Source organism: Melitaea cinxia, chromosome 5 (assembly GCF_905220565.1).
Source record: "Melitaea cinxia chromosome 5, ilMelCinx1.1, whole genome shotgun sequence".
NCBI lineage: Eukaryota > Metazoa > Arthropoda > Insecta > Lepidoptera > Nymphalidae > Melitaea > Melitaea cinxia.
Window position 1 is genome coordinate 9199374 of NC_059398.1, and position 27670 is coordinate 9227043.

At 34.8% G+C, this 27670-nt stretch overlaps 1 protein-coding gene across 1 annotated transcript; it reads left to right on the forward strand.

Annotated features, from left to right (window-relative positions):
* Positions 1-26052, forward strand: LOC123653536 (splicing factor 3B subunit 1). The gene is made up of 21 exons (XM_045589524.1): positions 1-174; positions 419-687; positions 2318-2444; positions 2745-2824; positions 2961-3158; positions 7335-7527; positions 8076-8326; positions 8494-8683; positions 9101-9384; positions 18372-18575; positions 18649-18847; positions 18923-19081; positions 19910-20202; positions 20409-20567; positions 20682-20870; positions 21141-21323; positions 21486-21664; positions 22155-22400; positions 22498-22710; positions 25114-25330; positions 25416-26052. The coding sequence occupies exons 1-21, from the start codon at positions 147-149 to the stop codon at positions 25572-25574; spliced, it is 4020 nt and encodes a 1339-aa protein (XP_045445480.1). The 5' UTR covers positions 1-146; the 3' UTR covers positions 25575-26052.
* The last annotated feature ends 1618 nt before the right edge of the window (positions 26053-27670 follow it).

Consider the following 27670-nt stretch of genomic DNA (forward strand, 5'->3'; position numbering starts at 1 on the left):
GTGTATTCTATGATGCGAGTTGTTGGTGTGGTTGGCTCGTTGATTAATTGTAAAATTGAGAAATTTTAACGTGGTACTTGAAGTGTGTTATTGATAAGTAGTATAAAACAACTCGGTATAGTTGTTTTTTCAATGATACTGAAATAATGGATAAAATACCTAGGACTCATGAAGGTAGTCATTTAAACTCCTGTTACACAACTTTAAATACAGCCATTTTGCCTTTTAAAACAATTTTTGTTGTTATAAATAAATTACTTTCACTACATTGATAATATACGCTAACGAAAATGATAAAGAAACTTTAATATCAAAAATTTACTCACAACGTATTATAATGCTGACAATAGTATTATGTTTTTGTCTAAATTATATACAGTAGTTTCGTGTGTGTAAATAAGTTCATTATGTGTTACAGCCATAGAAGCACAAATACGAGAGATACAATCGAAAAAAAATGAGCTCCCTGAAAATGGTTCAGGAAAAGGAGTGTCGTTGGGTGAAACATACTATGATAATGACATTTATGATAATGCTGGACAAGTAGGCAAATCCAGGTACGACGGCTATGTGACATCCATCGCCGCAAATGATGAGGTTGAAGACGAAGATGTGGAGAACGTGCCTATATCGCAAAAGAGACCTGGCTATACAGCTCCAGCTTCTCTACTTAATGACATAGCTCAAGTAAGTTTAATAGGTGCATTCCTCTTCATTTTATTTTTCTGTTGTTCTGCCCAATTTTTTTTATTGACATCTGTCTCACACTACGTTTCGTCATACTTTATTAAATTGATATATACGTGAAAAAAAAAAATTAAAAGCAAAATATATGCAACTTACTAGATGTGTGAAAATTGTTTTGAGAGTTACTTTGTTTTAAATTATTCAAATTAAAATAAAATGCACGTGTTAGAAGAAATATTTACTGGGTGTATAGATTTTGATGATTTTTTTATTAATCCAAATGTGGTGTTTGTAGTGTGGTCCTATTTAAATTAGAACCATATCTGTGGAGTTAATTTTAAATTTACCCTTATAACTTGCCGATCTGTGTGGTTATGGCAGTAAAGAATACAGCCCCCTCTCTTCCTGTGGGTGTTGTAAGAGGTGACTTAAGGGATAACGTAGTTCCACTACCACCTTGTAACTTATAAAGCCGACCAATGGCGGTATAACCATCCAACTGCTGGATTTCAAATATACAGTCAGAAGACGGGCTGCAAAGTCTTCGGTACGACAAAGCCAGCCCTGCGGTCACCAAACCGTCTGCCCAGTGTGGTGACTGTGGGCAAAATACATGAATTCGTGCCATAATGTTTGGCGCGAACTTGGGGAGGCCTATGTCCAGCTGTGGACTGCGATAGGCTCAAGTAATTAATTATTTCCCAATCTAAATGTCATTTTTTTAACCGACTTCCAAAAAAGGAGGAGGTTCTCAATTCGACTGTATTTTTTTTTTATTTTTTTTTTTTTTTTTTATGTATGTTGCAAGTCAGAACTTTTGACTCGGTGGAGCGATTTCGACAAATTTTCTTTTAATCGAAAGGTGGTGTGTGCCAATTGGTCCCATTTAAATTTATTTGAGATCTAACCACTACTTTTCGAGCTATATCTAATAATGCGTTTTTACTTGACGCTTTTTTCGATAAGGAAATCAGGATCTGATGATGGGATCCCAGAGAAATCGAGGGAACCTCTTGAAAATCCGCAATAACTTTATTCGGTTTACCGATTTTAATGATTTTTAATTTAATCGAAAGCCGAAGTTTATCATGTGGTCACATTTAAATTTCATCGAGATCTGATAAATACTTTTTGAGTAATCTTTGATAATGCGTTGTTACTTGACTATTTTTTCGTCGATCTACGTTGTATTACTCGTCGATGTAATTGAAGTCGGTTTTTTTTTCGTTTGCGAGCAAACACAATTATTGTTTAAAACATACAATAATTGTTTTAAAAAATTGATGTTTAATCTTAATGGCTAACTTACAAGTTCAATAAAAAAATTAATAATCCATCATTATACTTAAATAAATAGAAAAAAATAACAGCATACATTCAGTAAAATCTCTATTACTAAACTAGGATAGGAATAATCAGAATTTATTTAATATCTGTAACTGTTTCTGAACCCATATCCAATATATATCCTAAATGCCATATCTATAACAGCCTTACTACATAATTGTTACTATGAAACATGTATATCTCCTTTCTTTGTAGTGTCTGACATATTCAGCATAATATATCCACTTTATCCTAATAGTAGTATATACCTTCACCATATTACTGTCTTCTTTCATGATTTTAGAGTGACAAAGATTATGATCCCTTTGCTGACAAGAGGAGACCCACTATTGCTGACAGAGAAGATGAGTATCGTCAGAAGAGGCGTCGGATGATTATATCTCCTGAGCGTTCTGATCCATTTGCTGAAGGTATATTTAACATATACGATTTTAATTTAAGAATTGCATAATATTATATTGTAACATTTGTGAGTTGATAGCTTAATATAAGATTATAATATACAATAAGTTATTGTCTAATATTTTTTAAACAATTAAATTATTTAGTAATCTATAATTCTATATATACAAAACACAAAGAGCTAAAATAAAACATTTAAATATCAAATATATAATGTTTGTAGCATTACCCTTACAGTTTTATTATAAATAGCTTTTTAAATCACATAAAATAGTGTTATCCATATGAAATGTATGCTTTTTTTTCAGGTGGTAAAACTCCAGATGTAGGCTCACGTACTTACACTGAAATTATGAAAGAGCAGTACCTTAGAGCTGAAGAAACAGAAGTAAGTTAAATTTTAAACATTTTTCATAGCTTTTAGAAGAATATTAGATTTTTCTCATCTCATTATCATATGAACAAAACATTGTAGTTGTTAATATTTACTGTAAATAGTTTTAAACAATTGTTTTATGTTACAGTTAAGAAAAAAATTGTTAGAAAGAGCTAGGGAAGGTACATTGAAACCAGTGCCACAATCAAATGGAGAAGCAGCTAAACCTGCTGCAGCCAAGCGTAAAGGCAGATGGGATCAGAGTTCAGAAGATACACCAACAGTTAAAAAAACAGTTGTCACAGCAACACCCAGTTCACAGGCTACTCCCTCTTGGGAAAATGAGGTATATATTTTTACACAAATGATACACTCATAGTTTTATTTGTACTATCTTTTATAATATAGGTATACGAAGTAATCGCCACTCCGGTACTTCCACTAGACAGTTTCAGGGCGCACTACTTTCTTCTGTAGTTCAGTGAGGCCGGTTTTCACATTTTCAACATCCAATCGTAACCCGCTAACTCGTTCTTCCACTACGTCGACATCTTTTCGAAGCTTAGTCACCGCATCACTAATATCTTTTATAGCCCAAAGCGTTTTTTCTTGGAGCTCTTTTTGTTGCTCTTGTGATTCTTGCAATTTGAAACTCGTTTGCTCTTGTAATTCTTGCAAAGCAATACAAATTTCAGCCCTTTGCAGCTCCATTAATTTAATTAAACTTCCTAATTGAAGAGCCACTTGAGGGTCTGTAGAAGCTACGGTGTCGCTAGTGGGCGGATCCAGTGGGCGGGGCTTGAGACAAAGTGGGCGGGCCTGAGCCCGAGTAGGCGGGGCCTGAGTCCGATTAGGCGGGGCCTGGGGGTGTGGTCAGTGGGCGGGACATGATAGGCGGAGTCAGTGGGCGGGGCTTGGCCCACGGTGGCCGGAGCTTGGTCCCTAGTGGCTGTGGCCTCCGCAGCTCGTGCCCTTGTCCTGACGCCCTCCTTGAAGTCTTCTCTCGGAGTCAATGGCATCTCCAAATCTCACTTCCGACACCAGTTGTTACGTGTTAGCGTTCGAAGGATTTGGAGAGAAAGACCTGCTGACTCTTTTGGACACTTTATTCACTAGCACTAGGTCCAACACTAAGCACTAACGATGTCCTAAGTCGTAGCCAATGTCGTAGGTTTCGCTGGTACCACTCTTGATCACTAGTTTTCACTTTCAAGTCGCTTCGAAGATCGCTGAAACTCAATTGAACTTGCTCGCCTCCCTGCGGCTATTTATATCGGCCGAGACGAGGCCCAGACCATTCTGGAAAGTTCGCGCATGTACCCGATTTTCGAGACTATACATCTATAAAGTTCCACAGTAGTTCCTCTAAGCCATCTAGTATTGAGTAGAGAGTTTCATGCGGTCTTTGTCTTTGTGTGGTTTCAACGGTTGCCGCTAGATGGCGCTAGTTTTTTTGTGTGTTCGTAAAAATACTTTATTGCACAATAAAGTGCATTAAACAGAAACAAAAAAAAAGCATTTATGGTTACTGCTCTTCTTTTTTCAATATATTGACTATGTATCAATTAAAAAATATAAAATTGTATTATGAGGTATGGATTCAAGTATAGATAATTGAAGAAAAAGAAAAAATTAACAACTAAGTATAAAATTTTTATAAAATTATTTAAGTGACCAAAGATTAAGTTAAGGTTAAGAATCTAAAGTAACACAGGTTAAAAATAATGCATCCTTAGAATCACACACAAAGGGGAGTTCGAAGAGATAAAATGGGGAATGCCCACTCTCCATAGTGTCTCAGGCCCAATCTGAACATCAAAAAATCGTTTAAAAATTGAGTTCTCTAAACTCTTAACAGCATTAGATATCTGGGAAAAGAAAATGGCGCCATTATTGTAGATTTTTTTTTTTTTTTAACTTTTTGGCTATTTTATATATTATTAAAATGTGCATGAAAGAAAGATAATTCAAGGCCTTTTCCGAGTTTTTCAATAATTTATAATAATAAGATATTGAGTATAACGACAGGTGTGTTTCAAATATAGCTTATTAAGTTTGACAAAAAAGTTCTGGTGCATTTTGAGATAAAAGAGATTTTTTTCAACAGTATCTTTTAACCATTATAGGTTGGGTATAACATTTATACTACGTATTTATTATCTTATATACCGTGCGTTTCCCTACTATGCAATTGCAATAATATAATTCAATTGCATCTCTGCCAACAAAATCATTATTTATTTTTTTAATATACAAAACGCATCCTCATTGAGCACAAGCAACAAGCGAACAGCCAACAGAATCATATTTCATTAGTTTGAAAAATGTCATATCAGTCCTCAGTGTTGCCACTTGTCACAAAAAAAAAAATTGATAAATCGGTTATTAAATAAAAATAATCGATAGACGATTGTTTTTTTAAATCTTTACTGAATAAAGTAACAAACGTACACATTGGTTTTATAATAAATGTTTTTTTTAGTTAATCTATAATCTATATCTATACATCTATACATCTATACATTATATACAAGCGAAAGGTCTCATCACGAAATCTCCAAAACTATAACACCCACAAACTTGAAATTTGACAAGTAGGTTCCTTCTAGAACGTAGACATTCGCTAAGAACGGATTTTACGAAACTCGACCCCTAAGGGGATAAAACGGAGGTTGGAAGTTTGTATGAAAGTTTTATCTTTTTGAAGTAAGAGACTTGAAATTTTAAATGTATGCTCTATAGACGGTAGAAAGGTGACCAAATAATGTATCTTTAGAAATCAACTCCCTTTTGGGGTTAAAACGGGGGATGGTAGGTTTACTCACTCATCACGAAATCTCCGAAACTATAACAGCTACAAACTTGAAATTTGGCAGATAGGTTTCTTATAGGGCGTAAACTACTGCTAAGAATAAATTTTACGAAACTCCACACCTTAAGGGGATAAAACGGGGGTTGGAAGTTTGTATGAAAGTCCTATGTTTTTGAAGTAAGAGACTTGAAATTTAAAATGTTCGATCTTTAGATGGTGAAAAGGTGTCCAAATAATGTATCTTTAGAAAGCAACTCCATTTTGGGGTTAAGACGGGGGATGGTAGATTGATTCACTCATCACGAAATCTCCGGAACTATAATAGCTACAAACTTGAAATTTAGCAGGTAGGTTCCTTATAGAGCATAGACATCCGCTAAGAACTGATTTTACGAAACTCGACCCCTAAGGGGATAAAACGGGGGTCGGAAGTTTGTATGAAAGTCTTATGTTTTTGAAGTAAGAGACTTGAAATTTAAAATATATACTCTATAGATGGTGAGGAGGTGTCCAAATAATGCATCGTAATCTATATATATAAAAGAGAAAGGTCACTAACTCACTCATCACGAGAACTCAAAAACCGCTGGATGGTCTATCTATCCAGGTTGGACAAAGATAAAATTTGACAGGGAGGTAGATTATAGAAGGGGGTTTAATTGGGGTTGATAGTTTGTATGAAACATATACAGCCTGAAAATAAAACTAAAAAGGTGGTGTATAGAGAGGTTTTATAAAAATAACTATTAAATTATACTAAATTGTGCCTTTTAAAAAGTTACTCAATCAAAAAATAATTTGCGTTAATCGTCTTAATAGTAATGCATATCTTCATAACCAGCCGGACGTAGTCGCAGGCAACAGTTAGTGAATTATAAAACAAAGTCCCAAAAGTGTATGTGATCGATTCGCTCAAAATCTACTGAACGGATTTTCATGCGGTTTAACCATTGGAGACAGGGCGTCACCTTTGGCAAGAGGAAGGTTTACGGAACGGCTAAGCCGATTTTGATGTGAGTTTCACTGGAAGTTTGCCGGAAACACTTTGTGACACACTAATTTCAACGCAGGCGAAGCCGCGAGCACAGCTAGTTCTATATAGAATTACCAATAGCGGCTCGCTGTTTTTACTTAATCCGAGTTTATTTTATTTGTTAATAAATCGATATTCAGATCGATTGACGTAGTACGTAGACGATAGTAAAGATATTTTATCTTCGGGCAATATTTCACCTCAACTTTGTTATATTTATCAAAAAAATCCCTTTTTTATTGAAACATTACTGATTGTAGTGGCGCTTATTTAAATTTTATCAAAAATCATGTCTCTTTATGGTAGTTTTCTGGACAAAGTAAGTCTTCTTTAGACACTTGTCCACTGTGGGCCTGAAATGGGCTTTCCCTTTTCTAGATTAATTAAATTATAATTTATTAAAATAATAAAAGTCTAAAATCAAAACATAAATTGGCATTTGCTATTTGTATTGGTACAGTAAATGCTGGTATACTTTTGTATCTACATTTTACATAAACTTTTATAAGTGCGTGAAACTTCACTTTCAGCATTAGTGACCTCAACATTACTTTTACTTAATGAGCAAACTCAAAAAATTTCCAATTGATAGTCGTGAAAATGAATTTAATGTCAACTTAGAAACGTCACGAATTTCATTTAATTACTAAGTAATTTTTGTATAATTTTGTGTGCAGCGTGGAGCCTGGGAAGAGACGCCCGGCGGCGGCGGGCGCGGCGGAGAGACGCCGGGAGCGACGCCGTCGGCGCGCGTGTGGGACGCCACGCCCGCGCACCTCACGCCCGGCCACGCCACGCCGGGCCGCGACACGCCCGCGCACCACGCCTCGCGCCGCAACCGCTGGGACGAGACGCCCAAGACCGACCGAGGTGGGTCACCGCACATTTACTTCATCCCATTATTTGACAATTTATTGAAGTAATAATGCTAGACTTTAATTAAACTTGGTTTTCATTTTATCTAGACAAGCATTAAAGAGATATACAAAAGCAATAGTTAGGACACCAAATAGTGACATGACATACTGGTAACAAAAATGAAATTGGTTGAAAGGATAAAATTATAATTAAGTCTGTAATGAAGGAAGGAAATAAGTACCAGCTGGGCTCCCATAAGAAGGGTTCTTTATACTTTAATATTGTTTAAATTTGTTATGATGGAGTTTGTCACAGAATCACATTTGTGGGTGTAGTAATTTTAGTTTCTTTAATCTTAACTTATAAACTAACATCTCATTACAGTCACGCTCAGTTGTTTTAGATCTAGAATATGATCATCTTTAGTTTCGTTAAAATCAATTATACTTTGAATAACCGGCACCATATATTACGCAGTTTGGAACGCATCGCTGTTAGTTACCTAGTAATAAGTTTTAGTTTAATAATTCATAGTTGTTTAATCATTTTTTTAAACGCAGAAACTCCCGGCCATGCGAGCGGATGGGCCGAAACACCTCGAACAGACCGCGGTGCAGGCGTTGACACAATACAAGAAACCCCGACTCCAGGCACGAAGCGTCGCTCGCGCTGGGACGAGACGCCGGGGGCCACTCCGGCCGCGGCCACGCCCACCCCGTCGCACGCCACGCCTTCGCACGCGACCCCCTCACATGCCACGCCCTCACACGCGACCCCCACGCCGCACACGCCCATATTCACACCTGGTGGTGTAAGTACTCTTTCTTATCATTGTAAATTTTAATCTGAATCCAAAGATATATTGTGACTATTAGAGATGGAACTTTGGTACAGTAAATTTTCTCAAAATTGTATAAAAAGCGTCCAGTAGATAATCATTGAAACAAAAAATATTAATGTAAGTAATTTTTCTTATAGTCGACACCAGTGGGAGTGAAGGCAATGGCAATGGCCACTCCGACTCCAGGACACATAGCCGCTATGACTCCAGAGCAACTTCAAGCTTACCGCTGGGAAAAAGAAATAGATGAACGCAATAGACCATATACAGATGAAGAACTTGATGCCATGTTCCCACCCGGGTACAAGGTTTTGCCACCGCCAGCTGGTAAGTTGATGTCAATTTGAGTTATATGATTTTGATCATTTTATTTTGTTCTTTATACTGAAAAAATATCAAAAAAGGCACAGGTAAACTCTTAGTAATTTATCATAACTTTAGTTTCAGGACACATGTATTAAATGCCAACTTCAATCCAACGGATCTACATAGGTGTAATGGTGTCAGTCGTGATACATGTGTTGAATTAAAATAAAATAGAATCAATTTTTAATAAAGAATTTTTCTTTCAGATAAATGATGACAAGGCTTTACAGTCATGCCGTCGGATAGACAGCCAGAATGTATTTTAATACCTCAGTAGCCGTTTTGTTCATTTAAATGAAGCATGCCATATGCAAACTATCATAGAGATCAATTCGACGGCATACGATTGCGTTTCTAATATTATATGTTGTTGCCCAGGTTATGTTCCTATTCGGACCCCGGCTCGTAAGCTGACCGCAACGCCCACGCCTTTGGCGGGTACCCCAATCGGCTTTTTCATGCAGACGGAGGAAGTGGGAGGGTCCGCCGCGGCGGCGGCGCGGCTGTTGGACCCGCAGCCCAAGGGCAGTCAGCAGCTGCCCTTCATGAAGCCCGAGGACGCTCAGTACTTCGACAAACTGCTCGTAGACGTCGACGAGGACTCCCTCTCGCCGGAGGAGTTAAAGGAGAGGAAAATCATGAAATTGCTGCTCAAAATTAAAGTAAGTAATCACAATTACATATGATTGAAAATCTAAATTTTTTTTTCTCTAACTAGGTCGGCATAATAGCTTATATAGACGCTTGCGACATCAGAAGCATCGCATGAGCTTTGCCAATCCAACTCTGACTCAGGAGCTCTGGCAACCTTACCATAGGAACACGACATTACTTGAGATCTTCTGTAAGGTTGAGGTATTACCCCAGACTTGCTACCTCTGCGTGCTGTGCCATACCTTAAGAGCCATTGCACAAAAATCGGTAACAATCCGCGAAATTGTAATACACTCGCGTGCAACTGAATCGACTCAAGCCGTATATTGGTATATAAGTTTGATTTTTCGGAAAATGGCTTATCCTATTTTCGTAAAAGTTTTTTTATTCCAAACACTTATATTTTTTTTTCATAAATATAGCCATTTTCAAATAAACAATGAAAAAACTTTTTAAATAAATACGGTCAAACATGAGCGTTACAGAAATTACTCGTTGCGGTACTCATGAGTTGCGAGACTAAATCATGTATAAAAGCGCACGTGACTCATATTTCTTATCAATCACTCGTCAGACGTTGACAGGTACACATCTCCTTAAATTCCCAGTATTTTAATCACGATCCAATGGACACTACCTCAGAAGCAGCGGTCCAAGTTGTAGGTTTGTTGCAAGCGGGCCATAATCCAAGGCATGTCGCTCGTAAACTTAACATGAGCCAATCAGCTGTTTCACGAGTATACAGAAGGTTTCAAGAGACTGGTGGCTTTGTTCGGAGACCACAAACCAATAGATACCAGAGCACATCTGAGACGGACGACCGCTTCATTGTCTCAACTTCGTTGAGAAATCGTTATCTCACGGGCGTTGATGTGCAACAGGAGCTCAGAAGGGTTCGAGGAGTGGCTGTCAGTCAGTGGCCAATTAGAAGACGGCTGAAGAAATCCAATTTAACTCCTAAACGGCTAGCCAGAGGCCCGAAACCGACCGCTGCTCACCGTCAAGCCCGACTTTAATTTACTCGTGAACACCTCAATTGGACTATTGAGCAATGGAGCTCCATCCTGTTCACTGACGAGAGCAGAATGTGTCTCCATGGCAATGACAGAAGAGACCGAGTATACAGGCGTCCAGGGGAACAGTTCTCGCAATGCTGTTTCGCTGAAACAGTATCATATGGCGGTGGTTCAGTCACGATGTGGGGTGGAATATCATATGAAGGGAAGACCGAGCTTGTTTTCGTGCCTGGTGGTGGTCGGAGTGGTGGTCTAACAGCACAAAAGTACGTGGAAAACATTCTCCTCGATCATGTTGTACCTTATGCAGGGTACATACGAGAAGATTTTCTATTGATGCATGATAATGCTCGGTGCCATACAGCAAGTGTTACTCGCCAGTATCTTCAAGAAGTGCAAATTGGGACGATGATGTGGCCAGCCCTCAGTTCTGATCTGAATTACATTGAGCATTTATGGGATGAGCTCAAACGGAGGGTGCGAGCTAGAGATACGGCTCCATCAAGCATCGTCGAGCTCAAAACTACGCTAGAGGAAGAATGGAATACGATACCTCAAGATTTTATCAAAAAAGTGATAAAATCAATGAAAAATCGCATGCAAGCCGTTATAAAAGCTAGAGAAGGCAATAAAAAGTATTGAAAATTTTAATTTTCTTTACTTCTATCATAAATATTTTTTTTATTCATTATGTTGTTGTTTTCATTTTTCTTCATTTTTTATGCATTTCTGTCAAATTAAATTTTATCAATAAATACTCAACCGATTTTTCTCATTAGGATAACATTTATTAAGAGAAAAGATTAGGCTTTCAAACGAAAAAAAACAAGAAAATCGGATAAGCCATTTTCCTAAAAATCGAACTTTTATACCAATATACGGCTTGAGTCGATTCAGTTGCACGCGAGTGTATTTTGACGTCGTTAATCTCAGTGTTGGATGCAGTAATGTAATTTATATTCTTGAAATATAATAAAGCAACCTTTGTTGTAGTCCATAGTCGGATCAGAATTTTGATTTATATTATGTGTATAAAATTATTAACCTTTTCATCAGCCTCCTCCCCGGGTAAACGGTCGCAATGTATACTTTGAAGTCCTACTTTTCAATAACCTCTACGTTGAAACCATTTTTAAAAAATATCATAATGTGTGGAATATAATTTTGTTGCGCACTATCGCAGAATTTTATTCCATTTGTATCTCTATTAAACGATAAAAAAAATTTAAAGTTACGAATATTTTCCAAATAAGTACAATTTTAAAAGCGATATTTTTCTTAGAAAACTAAGAAATTTTAACGAACTATCTTCATCAAAGTAAACTTACATCATTAAGGAATACAAAAAAAAATAATTAAAAGATGTAATCATTTTTAATACATTTTATATTAAATAATAAAAAGATAGTATATTTTACCACGCATCAAGCCCAGTAAATCAGTCGAGCGCTAGCGCTCTTAGAGGTAAGGTCCACGCCAAATTCTGCGGAGCCGTCTCTTTCGCTCACACGCGGCAAGGGCCTGTTGTTATAGCGGATAAACCGCATTTGATACTTTTATAATAAAATATAAATAAAATAAACATATCGCACCTTTAATAAAACAAAGATGTAACTCAAAATTTGTGGATTTGGAGATTTTACAATAAAACCCGTCTTCGTCGCGTAAAGAATAGGTAGACTTCGACTCCGGCGTTTTAACTATAATATACAGAGAGATACGCGACTGTTGCTCTCTTTTCTATCAACTGGAACTGACAAGTCAGTTCTTATAAAGTGGCGTGATTCAGAGATGCACCGGCAGTGAGCGGAGATTGAAGTGCTGATGTTTTGAGTAACCTCAAATAATTCGATATTAGATTAAAAGGGATTTAAAATAAAAAGATGATTTTTGTTATACTTTATTCTCTCAGAAAACGCATTTGATAATGATGTGTAACATTTGGATTTACTTCGGTTTTGTTTTAAAAATTGACAAATTTTACAAAGTTAACGCCTAACATTTCAGTTTTATATTGAAATATATGCCTTAGTTGTTGGAGTAATTGGTTAAGTATCACTTTATTGTAATATATAAGGCTATTTATAAAAGTCTCTTTTGTTTACTTCTTTTTATTATTTAGAATGACGAAAGATAAGTAAAAACTTTCAACATTAATTCCCTTTTCGTGTAAAAGTTAAGAATAACTTGTAACTGTTGTGCTTATTTGTATAGGTTTTGAAAATGCTCTTAGAGCTCACAATTTTTTTAAGTTTAATACCACATTCAGAAACTGAACACCACAATGAAGAGTTACAGCGTATCGAGCGTAAAAGTTATAAGATAAACATAATTGTGTATCATTACAACCTATACAGTCCACTGCTGGACATAGGTCTCCACAAGCTTTCGCCAAAAATGGCGTGAACTCATGTGTTTTGCCCGTAGTCACCACGCTGGGCAGGCGGGTTGGTGACCGCAGGGCTGGCTTTGTCGCTCCGAAGACGCTGCTGCCCGTCTTCGGCCTGTGTATTTCAAAGCCAGCAGTTGGATGGTTATCCCGCCACCGGCTTTTTAAGTAATATAATAATAGTGTAATAAGTTATAATTTTTTTTTTCATCTGATTACTATAATAAATGTGAAAGTTTATGAGGATGACGTATGGATGGATGATTGTTACTCTTTTATTGCAAAACGTCATTCAACAATGCTGCTATTTTGACGTTAAATAATTATGATTATTATTCATCCTTAAAATATACTACAGTGTTATGAATTATTGTTATTTTAGACTAAAGAAGTTATCAGGTTGAAGAGGAAAATCAACAAAATACATATATCTCCAGAGCCCAAAAATGTAACTGCAGAGCTGACGACCATGATGACACCTACTCAATATTTTACTGTCACTTATGAGTTGACGAGAAAAATGACACCTAAATAATACTAGCCATTTACAGTCTTCTAGTTCGTCTTCAAGATCATTTTCATCTAGTTCCGATTCATCTAGCTCATCATCGTCAAGCTCTTCTAGCTCATCTTCATCCAGTTTTTCAAGCTCCAATAGTTCAATGCCTACCCAAAACCCTGCCCCACAAAACGTTACAACGGATTGTGAAGAAAAGACGTCTTACACCAATTCACCACAAAATACTGAGCAAAATATGAGCAAATTCAGCTGAGAGAGCGACGAAATTACAATAGTGTGGCCAGTTACAATATTTCTCCAGTATAATACACAGATCTAAGTGACGTTGACCTGAGTGACGACGATGCACTGTAGATTTTAATACGTTGTTTAATAAGCCTGTCAACAGCAGAAATTTTATGTTTGAAAATCAAAGTTCTTCTGACTCTGACTGCAATAATAAACCAAACATTTGTCAGTCAGTTCAGCCTATTGCAATACACTGCTGGACATAGGCCTCCCCAAGTTCGCGCTAGACATCCCGGTTTTCCGCAATCCTCATCCAGCTTACACCAGCAATCTTAGGTAGATCGTCGGTCCAACGGGCCAGAGGACGTCACACACTGTGTTTGCCAAGACGCGATCTCTACTCCAGGACGCGTCTGTTCCAACAGCCGCCGGTCCTGCGCTACAGATGACCAGCCCACTGCCACTTCAACTTGCTAATTCTGTGGGCTATATCGGTTACTTTCGTTCTCCCGCGGTAGTCTCGTTTCTAATCCTATCTTTGAGGGAAACCCCAAGCATGGCCAGTTCCATTGCACGTTGAGGGACTTTATATTTGTGGACCAGTCCCTTCGCCAGTGTCCATGTCTCGGATCGGTATGTTAACACAGGCAGGACGTATTGCTCGAAGACTTTTGCCTTCAAGCATTGCGGAATCTTCGAAGTGAAGACTCGACGAAGCCTGCCAAATGCCGCCCAGCCCCACCGAATCCTCCTATCGGCCTCCTTCTCAAAGTTGTTGCGGCCTAGTTGGATAGTATGGCCTAAGTAAATATAATCCTGAACAACTTAGAGAAGGGTACCATCGACCGATACCTGTCTCGGTATAACTTGGTTGTTAGACATAACTTTCGTTTTGTCCAAGTTCATACAGAGAACGACACGTCTGGAGGACTTGTTTAGACCGGCTAGCATTTGGCCTAACTCATCTAACGTATCCGCAAAGATGACGATATAGTCGGCGAAACGAAGGTGAGAGATGTATTCACCGTTGACATTGATGCCTTGTTCAAGGTCTTAAAGATATCCTCCAGCGCAGTGGTAAACAGTTTCGGTGATATTACATCTTGCTGTCTTACCCCACGCCGCAGGGAAATAGGTCTTGTTCTCTGGTCCTGGACATGAACGATCATCGTCGTTGCGTCGTACATACATCTCAGTACCACGATATATCGCCAGTCGATATGACATCTCTGCAGAGAGTCCAGGACAGCCCAGGTCTCGACACAGTTGAAGGCTTTCTCGCAGTCCACAAATTCCATACACAGCGGCTGATTATATGTCTCTGTCTTTTGAATAATCTATCGAACAGTATGGATGTGGTCTATGGTGTTGTAGCCATTTCGAAACCCAACCTGCTCTGGTGGTTGGAATTCGTCGAGTCTTATGGCGAGACGATTCAAATGTGCAGAAAATATTGATTCCGACGGTATTTAACTTAGGGTTTCACCAACCAAAAAAAGGTCAGTGTGATCTATGTGTATCATATGATAATTCAAACAATGAGCAAAAACAAGATGATAGACAATATAAGAAAGAAGAGACTGCTGATTTTTATACTATTTACTAGCTGACCCCGCAAACGTTGTTTTGCCATATATGTTATTAAATCCCTTAATCCCCCTCCCTTTAACTTAGGGGTATGAAAAATAGATGTTGTTCGATTCTCAGACCTACCCGATATGCACACAAAATTTCGTGTGAATCGGTCTAGCCGTTTCGGAGGAGTTTAACTACAAACACCGCTACACGAGAATTTTATATATTAGATTATTTGTGGTTAGTAATTATTTGTGATTTTAGGAGATATTTACTAGTGACTAATTGTACCTAATTCTTATAATAGTGTATAGTTTTTTTTTGTTTAAAAAACAATATTTGTAGCCATAAAGAGATAATTATATAAATATCAGATGATTAATAAAAATTTGTTTAATTTAAAAAAAAGGTGATAAATTTCAGTTTTCGTTTTATAAAAAAATGATGCATTAGTACATACAACGTCATAATTACAATTAAATAATCATAAAACGAAACATTGTGATTTATTTTTAAAACTTTTTGTTATGTTTTAATACTAAAGAGAATTTTTTTGAAATACTACCTAAAATATTAAGTAATTTTTGGCATAAAGAGATTTAAGTCGGAACTTTTTTTTCATCTCCATTTTACAGCTATTATAGACTTTAACACAGTTGTTTTTCTATTATTCTATTAATCTCTGTACTTTAAACTACTGATATCAATAGTTAAAGTCATTAAGAGCATTACAAATAATTGGTAATTTTTAATCAAATACAATGCGGAAACAGTGCTAAACTTCAAACGCCAATTCCCACAAGTTGCGATTTTTGAGTTACATCTTTGTTAACCGACTTCCAAAAAAGGAGGAGGTTCTCAATTCGACTGTATATTTTTTTTTTTTTTTTTTTTTTATGTATGTTACATCAGAACTTTTGACCAGGTAGACCGATTTCGACAAATTTTGTTTTAATCGAAAGGTAGTGTGTGCCGATTGGTCCCATTTAAATTTATTTGAGATCTAACAACTACTTTTCGAATTATATCTAATAATGCGTTTTTACTTGACGCTTTTTTCGTCGACCTACGTTGTATTATACCACATAACTTTCTACTGGGTGTACCGATTTTGATAATTCTTTTTTTGTTGGAAAGGGGATATCCCTAGTTTGGTACCATGATAAGGAAACCAGGATCTGATGATGGGATCCCAGAGAAATCGAGAGAAACTCTTGAAAATCCGCAATAACTTTTTACTGGGTGTATCGATTTTGATAATTTTTACTTTAATCGAAAGCTGATGTTTATCATGTGGTCACATATAAATTTTATCGAGATCTGATAACTACTTTTTGATTAATCTTTGATAACGCGTATTTACTTGACATTATTTTCGTCACCTTACGTTGTATTATACCTCATAACTTTTTACTGGGTGCACCGATTTTGACGTTTCTTATATAAATTAAAAGCTACTATTCGTCACGTGGTCCCATTCAAATTTAATTGAGATTTGATTCGTAATTTGTGAGTTATATCTAATATTGCGTATTTACTTGACGGTTTTTTCGTCACCCTACGTTGTATTATACGTTATATCTTTTTACTGGGTGCACTTATTTTGATCTTTTTTGTATAAATCAAAAGCTAATACTTGTCATGTCGTCCGTTTAAAATATGATTGAGATATAATGAGCAATTTTTGAGTAATCTTTGATGACACGTATTTACATGACGATGTTAAGACGACTGTGGTCATGTTCAATACTTTGCCACAACGCCATCTATCAAAATGTAATGAAATTACTTCGTTCACTATCGATCAAATTACAATATTCCACTAGAGTAGAGAGTAGCAGTTTATTCGTTATAAATATATTTGAGCTTTTAATTTTTGAGTTATCGCTAATACTGGGTATTTAATTGGCTATTTTACGTCGACCAACGTTATATTAACCTCATTACTATTTTACTGGGTGGACCGATATCGATGATTCTTTTTTTAATCGATAGGTGGTGCTTGTCATGTGGTCCCATTTAAATATAATTGAGATTTGACTCGAACTTTTTGAGCTATATCTGATATAGCGTATTTACTTGACTGTTTTTGGAGTTTTCTCCTTAAGAATCGATTTTCATTTAAGGCCCCGGAATGAAAAAATTGAACAGTAAAATCTACTGAACGAATGACCTTGTTAGAGATGGCGTTCAGACGTTTTCTAATAACGCAATTAGGTTCCGATAGATGGCGTTATTGCATTCATTTATTTACAATTTGATATAGTAATAATATATTTCTTAGACTAGTAAGCCTCTTTGTGCCTATTTAGACAGTTGATCTGAAGGGGTAAACTCCAGTCGTGCATCGGAGCTGTGTGAAAACATGAACATTACATATTTTTAATAAAAAAGACATAAACCGTAATTCAATATAAATCCGCTTCAACTAAAAAACCCGCCGTAATAAGCGATGTCAGCGCTTCGCGCGAATCGACGACGGGCCTTTTATGAAATTTCTGCCTACAATCGCTAACAAAATGTTAGAAATAACAGTAGAACATTATATAATTCTACAATTTTATAATGTCGCGTTATATGGAATACGAACAAAGTATTACTATTTTTTCGTCGATCTACGTTGTATTACTCTTCGATGTAATTGAAGTCGGTTTTTTTTTCGTTTGCGAGCAAACACAATTATTTTATTAAGGGTGCGATATAACGAATATGACTGTAAAATAATATAATGATAATTTCTGTAAACAAATGTATAATTTAATTTTCTTTTCTCACATTATCAATACAAATAGGCATTTCAATCTGTTTGTCTTGTTATTTGTTAATTAATATGTTTGTCGGTGTCGATGTCATAAAATACTATTTTATTCATATCGTAAATATTAGATTCATTCGTAAACTGAAAAAACTAAATCAATTTTAAAAAATTTGTTTCATATAATTGACTTTTTATTTTTATTTTAAATTTATTGACTGTTGTTATATAACATACTTGAAATTTTTAACAAATTAATTATGTAAAAAACATTTTATACCATAGTTATAATTTTTATTATACATCAGAAAATGATCAAGATGGTATTTTGGTTGTCACACTATACTTACTAGCACAAAGATCGCGCGGCTCGTACGACTCGCGCGATGCGACCAAATTTACCTAAACTTGCAGAGCGTAAAATTGTGAAATGGCTCTTAATGGTATAATTAATAAATAATGTTGAATTCAGTTTATTCATTGTTGTCTCAATTTTGTTTTCTTTTTAACAGAATGGCACACCGCCAATGTGCAAAGCAGCTCTTCGTCAAATAACAGACAAGGCTCGGGACTTCGGTGCTGGCCCTCTTTTTAATCAGATTCTCCCCTTGCTCATGAGCCCAACACTTGAAGATCAGGAACGCCATCTACTAGTCAAAGTCATTGATCGAATTCTATACAAGTTAGATGATTTGGTTCGTCCCTATGTACACAAAGTAAGTGAAGCTGTAGTAAGAATAACTGTTTTTGCATTCCTTCTGTTTGTTTTAAAACAATTTTTTTTTTCAGATATTAGTTGTGATAGAACCTCTTTTGATTGACGAAGATTACTATGCCCGTGTTGAAGGACGTGAGATTATTTCGAATCTCGCTAAAGCAGCTGGTCTGGCAACTATGATCTCTACTATGAGACCTGACATTGACAATATTGATGAATATGTGCGGAACACTACCGCTAGGGCTTTCGCCGTTGTTGCATCTGCATTAGGTAAATAGGTTTTGACAAAAAAAAAAAAAAAAATCTTGCCTTTTTATTTTATAACTTTTTGTTTTGTATATACAGGTATTCCATCCTTGCTACCATTTTTGAAAGCTGTATGCAGATCAAAGAAATCATGGCAAGCACGACACACTGGTATTAAAATAGTGCAACAGATTGCTATATTGATGGGATGCGCCATATTGCCTCATCTTAAATCACTTGTGGAAATTATTGAACATGGTATGTTTGCCTATAGATGTATTTTATATCACATATATTATCATACACTTACTACACTAATACACTACTTTAAAAGAACAATTTGTTTTTATGTAAAGATAAATTTATAAGGCAATTAGCTGACTCGGCAAACGTTGTCTTACCGCTAAACGCTATTTAAAAATAGAAGTTGGTGGTAGAAGGGTGAAAATTGAACGCCAAATCATAATAAAAAATAAATAAATAATTTACCTAAAAATTAAAAAAAAAATGGGGTGGGCTACCCTTAACATTTAGGGGGATTAAAAATAGTTTGACTAGCCCGTTGGCGCAGTTTGTAGTGACCCTGCTTTCTGCTCCGAGGGTTGTGGGTTCGATTCCCACCCCGAGTCTGGGTGTAATATAAATATTTATTTATATATTTATATATGTATTATTTATAAGTATGTTTATCGAAAAAAAAAAAAAAAATATATGTAGCTATATACCAGTCGGCTGTTACCTATAACACAAGCATTTAGTTGCTTACTTTAGGAACAGACAACCGTGTGTGTATTGTATAGAAAAAAAAAAAAAAAAAAAAAAAAAAAAGATGTTTTTCGATTCTCAGACCTACCCAATATGCACAAAATTTCATGAGAATCGGTCAAGCCATTTCGGAGGAGTTTAACTACAAACACCGCGACACGAGAATTTTATATATTAGATATATACATATATATATATATATATATATATATATATATATATATATATGTATATATACTTTTTTTCGTTATATTTAAAATAAATTAAGTCTATTTACATTTTCTTGACATTTAAAACATACTTTTATTTGTATTTAAACAGGCTTAGTAGATGAGCAGCAAAAGGTGCGAACCATTACTGCGTTAGCCAGCGCCGCGCTCGCAGAAGCTGCTACTCCATATGGTATTGAATCCTTTGATTCAGTTCTCAAGCCCCTTTGGAAGGGTATTAGAACTCATCGTGGTAAAGGTTTAGCTGCCTTCCTTAAAGCCATTGGGTATCTCATACCTTTGATGGATGCTGAATATGCAAACTATTATACGCGTGAAGTGATGCTTATTTTAATTCGTGAGTTTCAGTCTCCTGACGAAGAGATGAAAAAGATCGTCTTAAAGGTGTGTATTATTTTCATATTATGCAAAGACATTTTCTTTCATTCATATGAATTATTAAATATAAATAAAATAATTAATTGTCTTTATTTTTATATCTTTGAAGTGTTGTAGTGTTGTTGAATTTTCGAAGACATAAAAATCGATCCAATAAAAATATTAAATCGAGAATATTTTTTTATGTTATATACATTAAAATGTTCTTGCAGGTAGTTAAACAGTGTTGTGGCACGGATGGTGTTGAACCGCAATATATTATGGATGAAATCTTACCCCACTTTTTCAAACACTTCTGGAATCATCGAATGGCACTCGATCGACGCAATTACCGACAACTTGTTGATACTACAGTTGAAATAGCCAATAAAGTATGTATAGAATTTTACCATTATTTAATAATAACACTAAACTATTAGTGTTAAATTTGACTTATAACTCTAGGATGAAAAATGTAGTGTGATTGGTAAAATTTTTATTTTTAGGTTGGTGCATCAGAAATTATTAACAGAATTGTGGATGATCTCAAGGACGATAACGAACAGTACAGAAAAATGGTCATGGAATCTATAGAAAAGATTCTTGCTAATCTGGGCGCAGCTGACATTGACTCTAAACTTGAAGAAGCCCTTATTGATGGTATACTGTATGCATTCCAAGAACAGACAACTGAGGTGAGTGGGTTATTCGAAATTTTATTACTTACAATAACTTTACTAAGTTTTAAGAGATTTTTTTATGTATTTGAACATTAACTTATATTTTTTTTTTTTTACAAGTGATATACATCCACGGGCTTATGAACCCATATCCTTTTTTATTCTAAAAACATGCAATTTTTATTTTTTAACATTAATTTACATTAAAAAGGATTTTTTCGATTTTATGGGATAAGTTGTGAGGAGTGCCTAAAGAGCTTCGTATTTTACTGTTAATTTTTTTAGGATGTCGTGATGTTAAACGGATTTGGAACAATAGTAAATCAGCTAGGGAAGCGTGTAAAACCGTACTTGCCCCAAATCTGCGGTATTATCCTATGGCGCATGAACAACAAGTCTGCAAAGGTCCGACAACAGGCTGCTGACCTCATCTCTCGGATTGCAGTAGTTATGAAAACCTGCCAGGAGGTGATGGATATTTAATTTCTAAAAGCATAGAAAGAGAAAATATGGATTGATAACAGTATTGCTTATTTGTTACAATCAGATAAATCTTAATATTTTATGATATGAGAAATAAACCATTAAATAATTTTACATTTCTAACAAGCTGTTCTACTTTATTTGCAGGAAAAGCTTATGGGACATTTAGGTGTGGTACTTTATGAATATTTGGGTGAGGAATATCCAGAAGTACTTGGTTCAATTTTGGGTGCTTTGAAAGCAATCGTTAATGTAATTGGTATGACGAAAATGACGCCACCAATTAAAGATCTTTTACCTAGATTGACACCAATTTTGAAAAACAGGTATGTATGTACTGCAACAGCCTGTTAATATGTAGAAGTAATTTTATTAACATAATAAATCTATACTTGTCATCTCGTTCTATAAATTCTTAAATTATTATTATTCAAAATATTGATAAATAAATTCACTACACTTATTTAACTGAGGTAGGGCACAGCAGGAAATATCCAGCTCAAAATCTGTAGCATGCCTACTGGTGCAATACCTCTACCTTATAGAAGATCACAGCCAAATAATACTGCTTTCAAGCAGTGTTGTGTTTCTGTGTTGAGTAATCTAAAAAACTCTGGTCAGCTCCTGGAAGGGATTGAGGATAGTGTCGACAACGCGCTTGCGATGGTTGTTGTGTTGCAGGCGTCTATAGGCTACAGTGATTGCTAACCATCACATGAGCTGTAACGCTTGTTTGGCGGCCTAGTTGTAAAAAAAGATCTAAACTAACTCAATATAAAAAAAAAAAACATCTTAAATATCTGTATGTCTTTACAGACATGAAAAAGTGCAGGAGAATTGCATTGACTTAGTTGGGCGTATAGCAGACAGGGGCCCAGAGTTTGTATCTGCTAGGGAGTGGATGAGAATTTGTTTTGAACTTCTTGAACTCCTTAAGGCACATAAAAAAGCTATTAGACGAGCCACAGTCAACACTTTTGGTTATATTGCTAAAGCGATTGGTCCACACGACGTCTTGGCAACACTGCTTAATAATTTGAAAGTACAAGAGCGTCAAAACAGGTAAATAAAATAGATTCATTATTTCTGCAATTTTATACACATATTTCTTTTTAAATTTTAAACAGTATTTAATTAGGTAATTTGTATTTATTTCCAGAGTGTGCACAACAGTTGCCATTGCTATAGTAGCGGAGACATGTTCACCCTTCACTGTATTACCAGCTCTTATGAATGAATACAGAGTGCCAGAGTTAAATGTACAAAATGGCGTTCTCAAATCGTTATCTTTCTTGTTTGAATATATTGGAGAAATGGGAAAGGACTATATTTACGCCGTATGCCCATTACTAGAAGATGCTCTTATGGACAGGTAAAGTACATATCTTATACTATTAAACGAGCAATTCTTGTATATATATTCCGTGTTTTTGGAAGAGTCGTATTTGGTAAACAAACCCCTGTCAATCGTAATTCTCGTTTTTTCTGCATTTATCACTCACTTTTACAGAACATTAGCTTACGGACACTTGTAAAACTCCATTTACTATTTATTTCACTAAAAACAAATATCAATTTATCATTTTAAACACATAAAAATTATTAAAATACGGATTTCGAGCGTACAGATAATTAATATTTTCGAAAATGACATTTTAATATCTTCAAAAAAAGGAGGAGGTTACTCAATTCGACCGTATATATATATATATTTTTTTTTTTATGTATGTACGGGGATAACTCCGTCGTTTATGAACCGATTTTGATAATTCTTTTTTTGTTGGAAAGGAGATATCTCTAGTTTGGTACCATGATAAGGAAACCAGGATTTGATGATGGGATCCCAGAAAAATCGAGGGAAATTCTCGAAAATCCGCATAACTTTTTACTGGGTGTAACGATTTTAATGATTTTTAATTTAATGGAAAGCCGATGTTTATCATGTGGTCACACTTAAATTTCATCGAGATCTGATTACAACTTTTTGAGTAATCTTTGATAATGCGTATTTACTTGACTATTTTTTCGTCGTCTACCTACGTTGTTTTACTTGTCGATATAATTGAAGTCGGTTTTTCTTCGTTTGCCTGCAAACACAATTATTTATGACGCAAATAGGGAAGTGGTCATAATATTTTTAGAGGTGAATGGGTATAAGGGAATGAACGGCATGAGCGATAAAATGGGCCGTGTTTTTTACTTATATTTAAAATTTTCACGAATCATAATTTGTTAGTAAGTTATAAAACAATGTTACCGTAAAGTGATTTGTTATTATGTTTTAGATATTGTTACTTTTTTTTTATGTTGAGTGTAAAAATTGCTGACAAAATATTATAAATGTCAATCTTTTTTAGTGTTTATTGTAAAGGTTTTATTTTATATTATGAATATTTCTGAATATCAATTTTGCTCTGAACATTTTTAACGCTATCCAATATAATATAAAAGCACATAGCATTGGCATAAAAGTTTATTGTAGTTCACAGGAAAATTTTGTGGGACTTTAGTATGAGACTTAGGATTACCCAATGAGAGCTACGTGAGCAACAGTGTTATCAATCCTTTTGTTTAGATGTTACAGTGTGTCGCCGGCGCAAGGCTTTATATTTATAGTGAATACAAATAATGTGACAATAATACTAATAGGGTCGACTTTTTTCTCTAGACACAGGCGGCCCTATTTCTTTGTAAATTTTATTTTTGACGTCTTTTTTACCGACCATTTGACATAAATGAAATATAAATTTGTTGCCTTTTATGCTCGGCGCTCGATTAATATATATTTTTTTTTTCGTAATTCTGTACCTCTACTAATTCTTGGAAAAAATATTCAATATATTATTAGGTTTTGAAACAATTTTAGTAATATGTAAGCGTTAAATATTTGAATATAAAATGAATTTTACTTTCGTCTATGGCTTATTGATATTGTTCATTCATTTGCTCTTTATATCACTTTACTATACTTACAATATTACTCTATTATCTGTGGTCGAAAGTACGCCATATTTGTTTACTATTTAAGACTCTTCCAAAAAAATAGAATATATATATATATATATATATGTATATAGAATATATATATATATGTAAATGTATATATGTGTATATATATATATATATATATATATATAATCTGAATCTCGGAAACGGCTCCAACGATTTTCATGAAATTTAGTATGCAGGGAATTTCGGGGGAGATACATAAATCTAGCTAGTATTTATTTTTAGGAAATGTCGTTTTATCCCAGTTTTTAGACAATGAAAAAATATTGTTAGAATAGGAGGTAAATTTCGCAACTATCAGTAAAGTTATAATAGCTCAGGTGGGAAATTGACCGGTCGCGATCGAAAAAACCATGGTTCAAATTCTCGGTCGATTGTTGCTTTTCCTTTTTTTCTAATTGCACTCGTTATTTTTTATTTAATAATGTATGTAAAATTGAAAAATATTATTATTATTTTTTAATAATTATTTTTATTTTTGATTTTTTATATTTTTTATCATTGTGGGTAAAAAAAATAGTCATATTTTATAAATAATGCTTTCCAAGAAACACGATTTACTAAAAATACCGAGCTAAGCTTGGTCACCAAGGTTTACATTGATTAGTAAAAAAAAACAATATTTATGAACTGAATTTTTTTTAACGTAAATTACGAATTATGTCTTTCAGTCGTCGGTCGTTATATATATTATACTTTCTGTTATTTGTTGAATTTCTATAACTTTTAAACATATAATAAAGTGGTAATTTTTATAATTTTACAGAGATCTTGTTCACCGACAAACTGCATGCGCAGCTATAAAGCACATGGCGCTGGGTGTTTATGGTTTTGGTTGTGAAGATGCTCTCATTCACTTGTTGAATCATGTTTGGCCCAACATATTTGAAACTTCGCCCCATCTTGTACAAGCCTTTATGGATGCTGTGGAGGGCATGAGAGTTGCTCTTGGACCTGTCAAGATACTTCAATATGCTCTACAAGTTAGTTTTAAAGTGTTTTAATATTACATGTAACATAGTGAGTCAATATTATGAGAAATACTAATATATTTATTTTTATCGGCAGGGTCTATTTCATCCTGCGAGGAAAGTACGCGATGTTTACTGGAAGATATATAACACTTTATACATCGGAGGTCAAGATGCTTTGGTCGCCGGATATCCCAGGATACAAAATGATCCAAATAATCATTTCATCAGATATGAGTTAGATTATTTGTTGTAAGAGGTTCATTAATACATTTATTTGTGTGATGAGACATGTTTTATTTAGTTGTCCTAATATAGTATGAAACTTTTGTAAAACTTTAACGTGCTTAGTATAAAAACGAAGTGAATTAGGATCTAATTTAATTTTCTTAACAATTTAATGTGTAATATAAAAGATTTTATTGTTAAAGCGTCATTTGTCCTTGATACGTAATATTACTCTGTAACCCTTATAAAAAAATTTAACTATTTCTATAGATTTACATTAAAAAAAACTGTAATGTAGTAATGATTTTTCTCTTGTTAAATTATACTTATAACATTCAATATAAAGCAATGAAAATTTATTCCTAAACTTACTTAGTCAACATTTTTTTTAAAGATCATTCTCAGACCATGTTATGAACATTGCAACTACATTTGCATCAATTACAGTGACATCAATTTTCTTTGTTAATGTATAAAACAATAATTATTAAATAATTTAGTTATAATACTTTGTTTTAATTTCTAAATTGACATTGGTAAATGGAGTTTTTAAGGAGTTTTCTGTAATAAAATAGACATTTATACTATTATATCATTTATTAAATTTAATATTTTATCGTGCTATATGTAAATAAGTTGTATATTTTTCCAATAAAAAAAAAGTACAAAGGAACTCAAATAATATTAATGACTAGATCATTTGTCTCACAAAAGATGTTTAATTATCGCTTCAGACTGCAATATCCCACTACTGGGAATAGGCCTCTTTCCCGATGTTTAATTAATTAATAATAAACTAATACGAGCCCCGATGCAAAATAGTTCGTCTAGTGTGAAATTTTCTCTGAGATTTTTTCTAACTTCATTATTTTTGTAAATCTATATAAAATATTAAGCTTCTACTATCGCATATCGCGTTACTTATGCCATTTTTTAATTATGAACCAATAAACTATTTTAGCTTTTTAAATTTATACATATCCTGTTTTAAATTCCAAGAAGTTACAAGCAAAATAGTTCGTCTAATTGTTAATCAATGCAAAAGAGTTCGTCTGTCGGTGATTATTCCTTCTTTGTACAATTATGTTGCATAATTTAAATTTGTAAAAGTGATTCTGTGTCATTTTTCAAGTGAGACAGTATAAATTCTGAAAATTTCAGTTTTTTTTCATTACTTTTCAAATAACAATGGGTCGATGCTGGCAAATCAAGTTACCAAATATCTAAAAACTTGATACTTCCCAGGTCTACACTCCAATCTATCATTCAGCACTATAAAAAGAATAGAACGACTTCTTGTTTGAAGAAAACTAGTCACCACGCATTACAAGTGCAGCAGAAAACAGAATCCTGAAGAAAATTATCAAAAATAATCGTCGTGCTCGAGCTGGAGAACTCACGGTGCAATGGAAGGACATGATTCACAAAGGCTTCTCAGCTGATACTTGCAAGAGTCCTAAAAAGCATGGGTTACGGATTTTAAAGTGCTAAGGAGAAACCACTGTTGACTGCTGTACAAAAGAAAGAGGTTGAAGTTTGCTCGTGATCATTTAAATTGGACTTCCGAACAGTGGCGTAGTATAATTTGGAGTGACGAGTCCAAATTAGAAAAGTGATTCGGAACAAAAATGAGGCATTTCATACTGATTGTCTCAAACGCAAAGTGAAGTTTCCGGCGTCTCTTATGATATGGGGCTGCATGCTGCTATATAAGGTGTTGGTAGTATCCAGTTTGTGGATGGTTCTATCAATTTTGCAAGGTATCAAAACTTTTTGGTAGAGAATTTAGTGCTCTCTATTCCGTCACTAAAGCATCAAGATTCCTTCATTTTTCAATAGGATGGTGCTTCCTGCCATACTGCAAGGACAACAAAGACGTGGCTACTGGCGAAAAGCATCCCTACAATCGAATGACCATCTAACAGCCCGGACTTGTCGCCGATCGAAACCCTATGGCGGAAGATGAAAAAAGTTCTCCGTATAAATCCATCAAGATCGAAGAGCGACTTAAAGGCTAAACTCTTGGCTGTCTGGGAGTCAATTACGCCTGAGAAGTGTGCAGCGTTGGTTGCAACCATACTTCTTCGCATTAAAGCTGTCATTGAGAGCAAAGGCTACACAACT

Bases quoted from the DNA above. Each gene is read 5' to 3' on its own strand.
- LOC123653536 (XM_045589524.1), top strand. From the start codon at position 147: ATGGATAAAATACCTAGGACTCATGAAG. The intron at 688-2,317 runs GTAAGTTTAATA...TCATGATTTTAG, and splicing joins TACTTAATGACATAGCTCAA to AGTGACAAAGATTATGATCC. The intron at 3,159-7,334 runs GTATATATTTTT...TTTTGTGTGCAG, and splicing joins CTCCCTCTTGGGAAAATGAG to CGTGGAGCCTGGGAAGAGAC.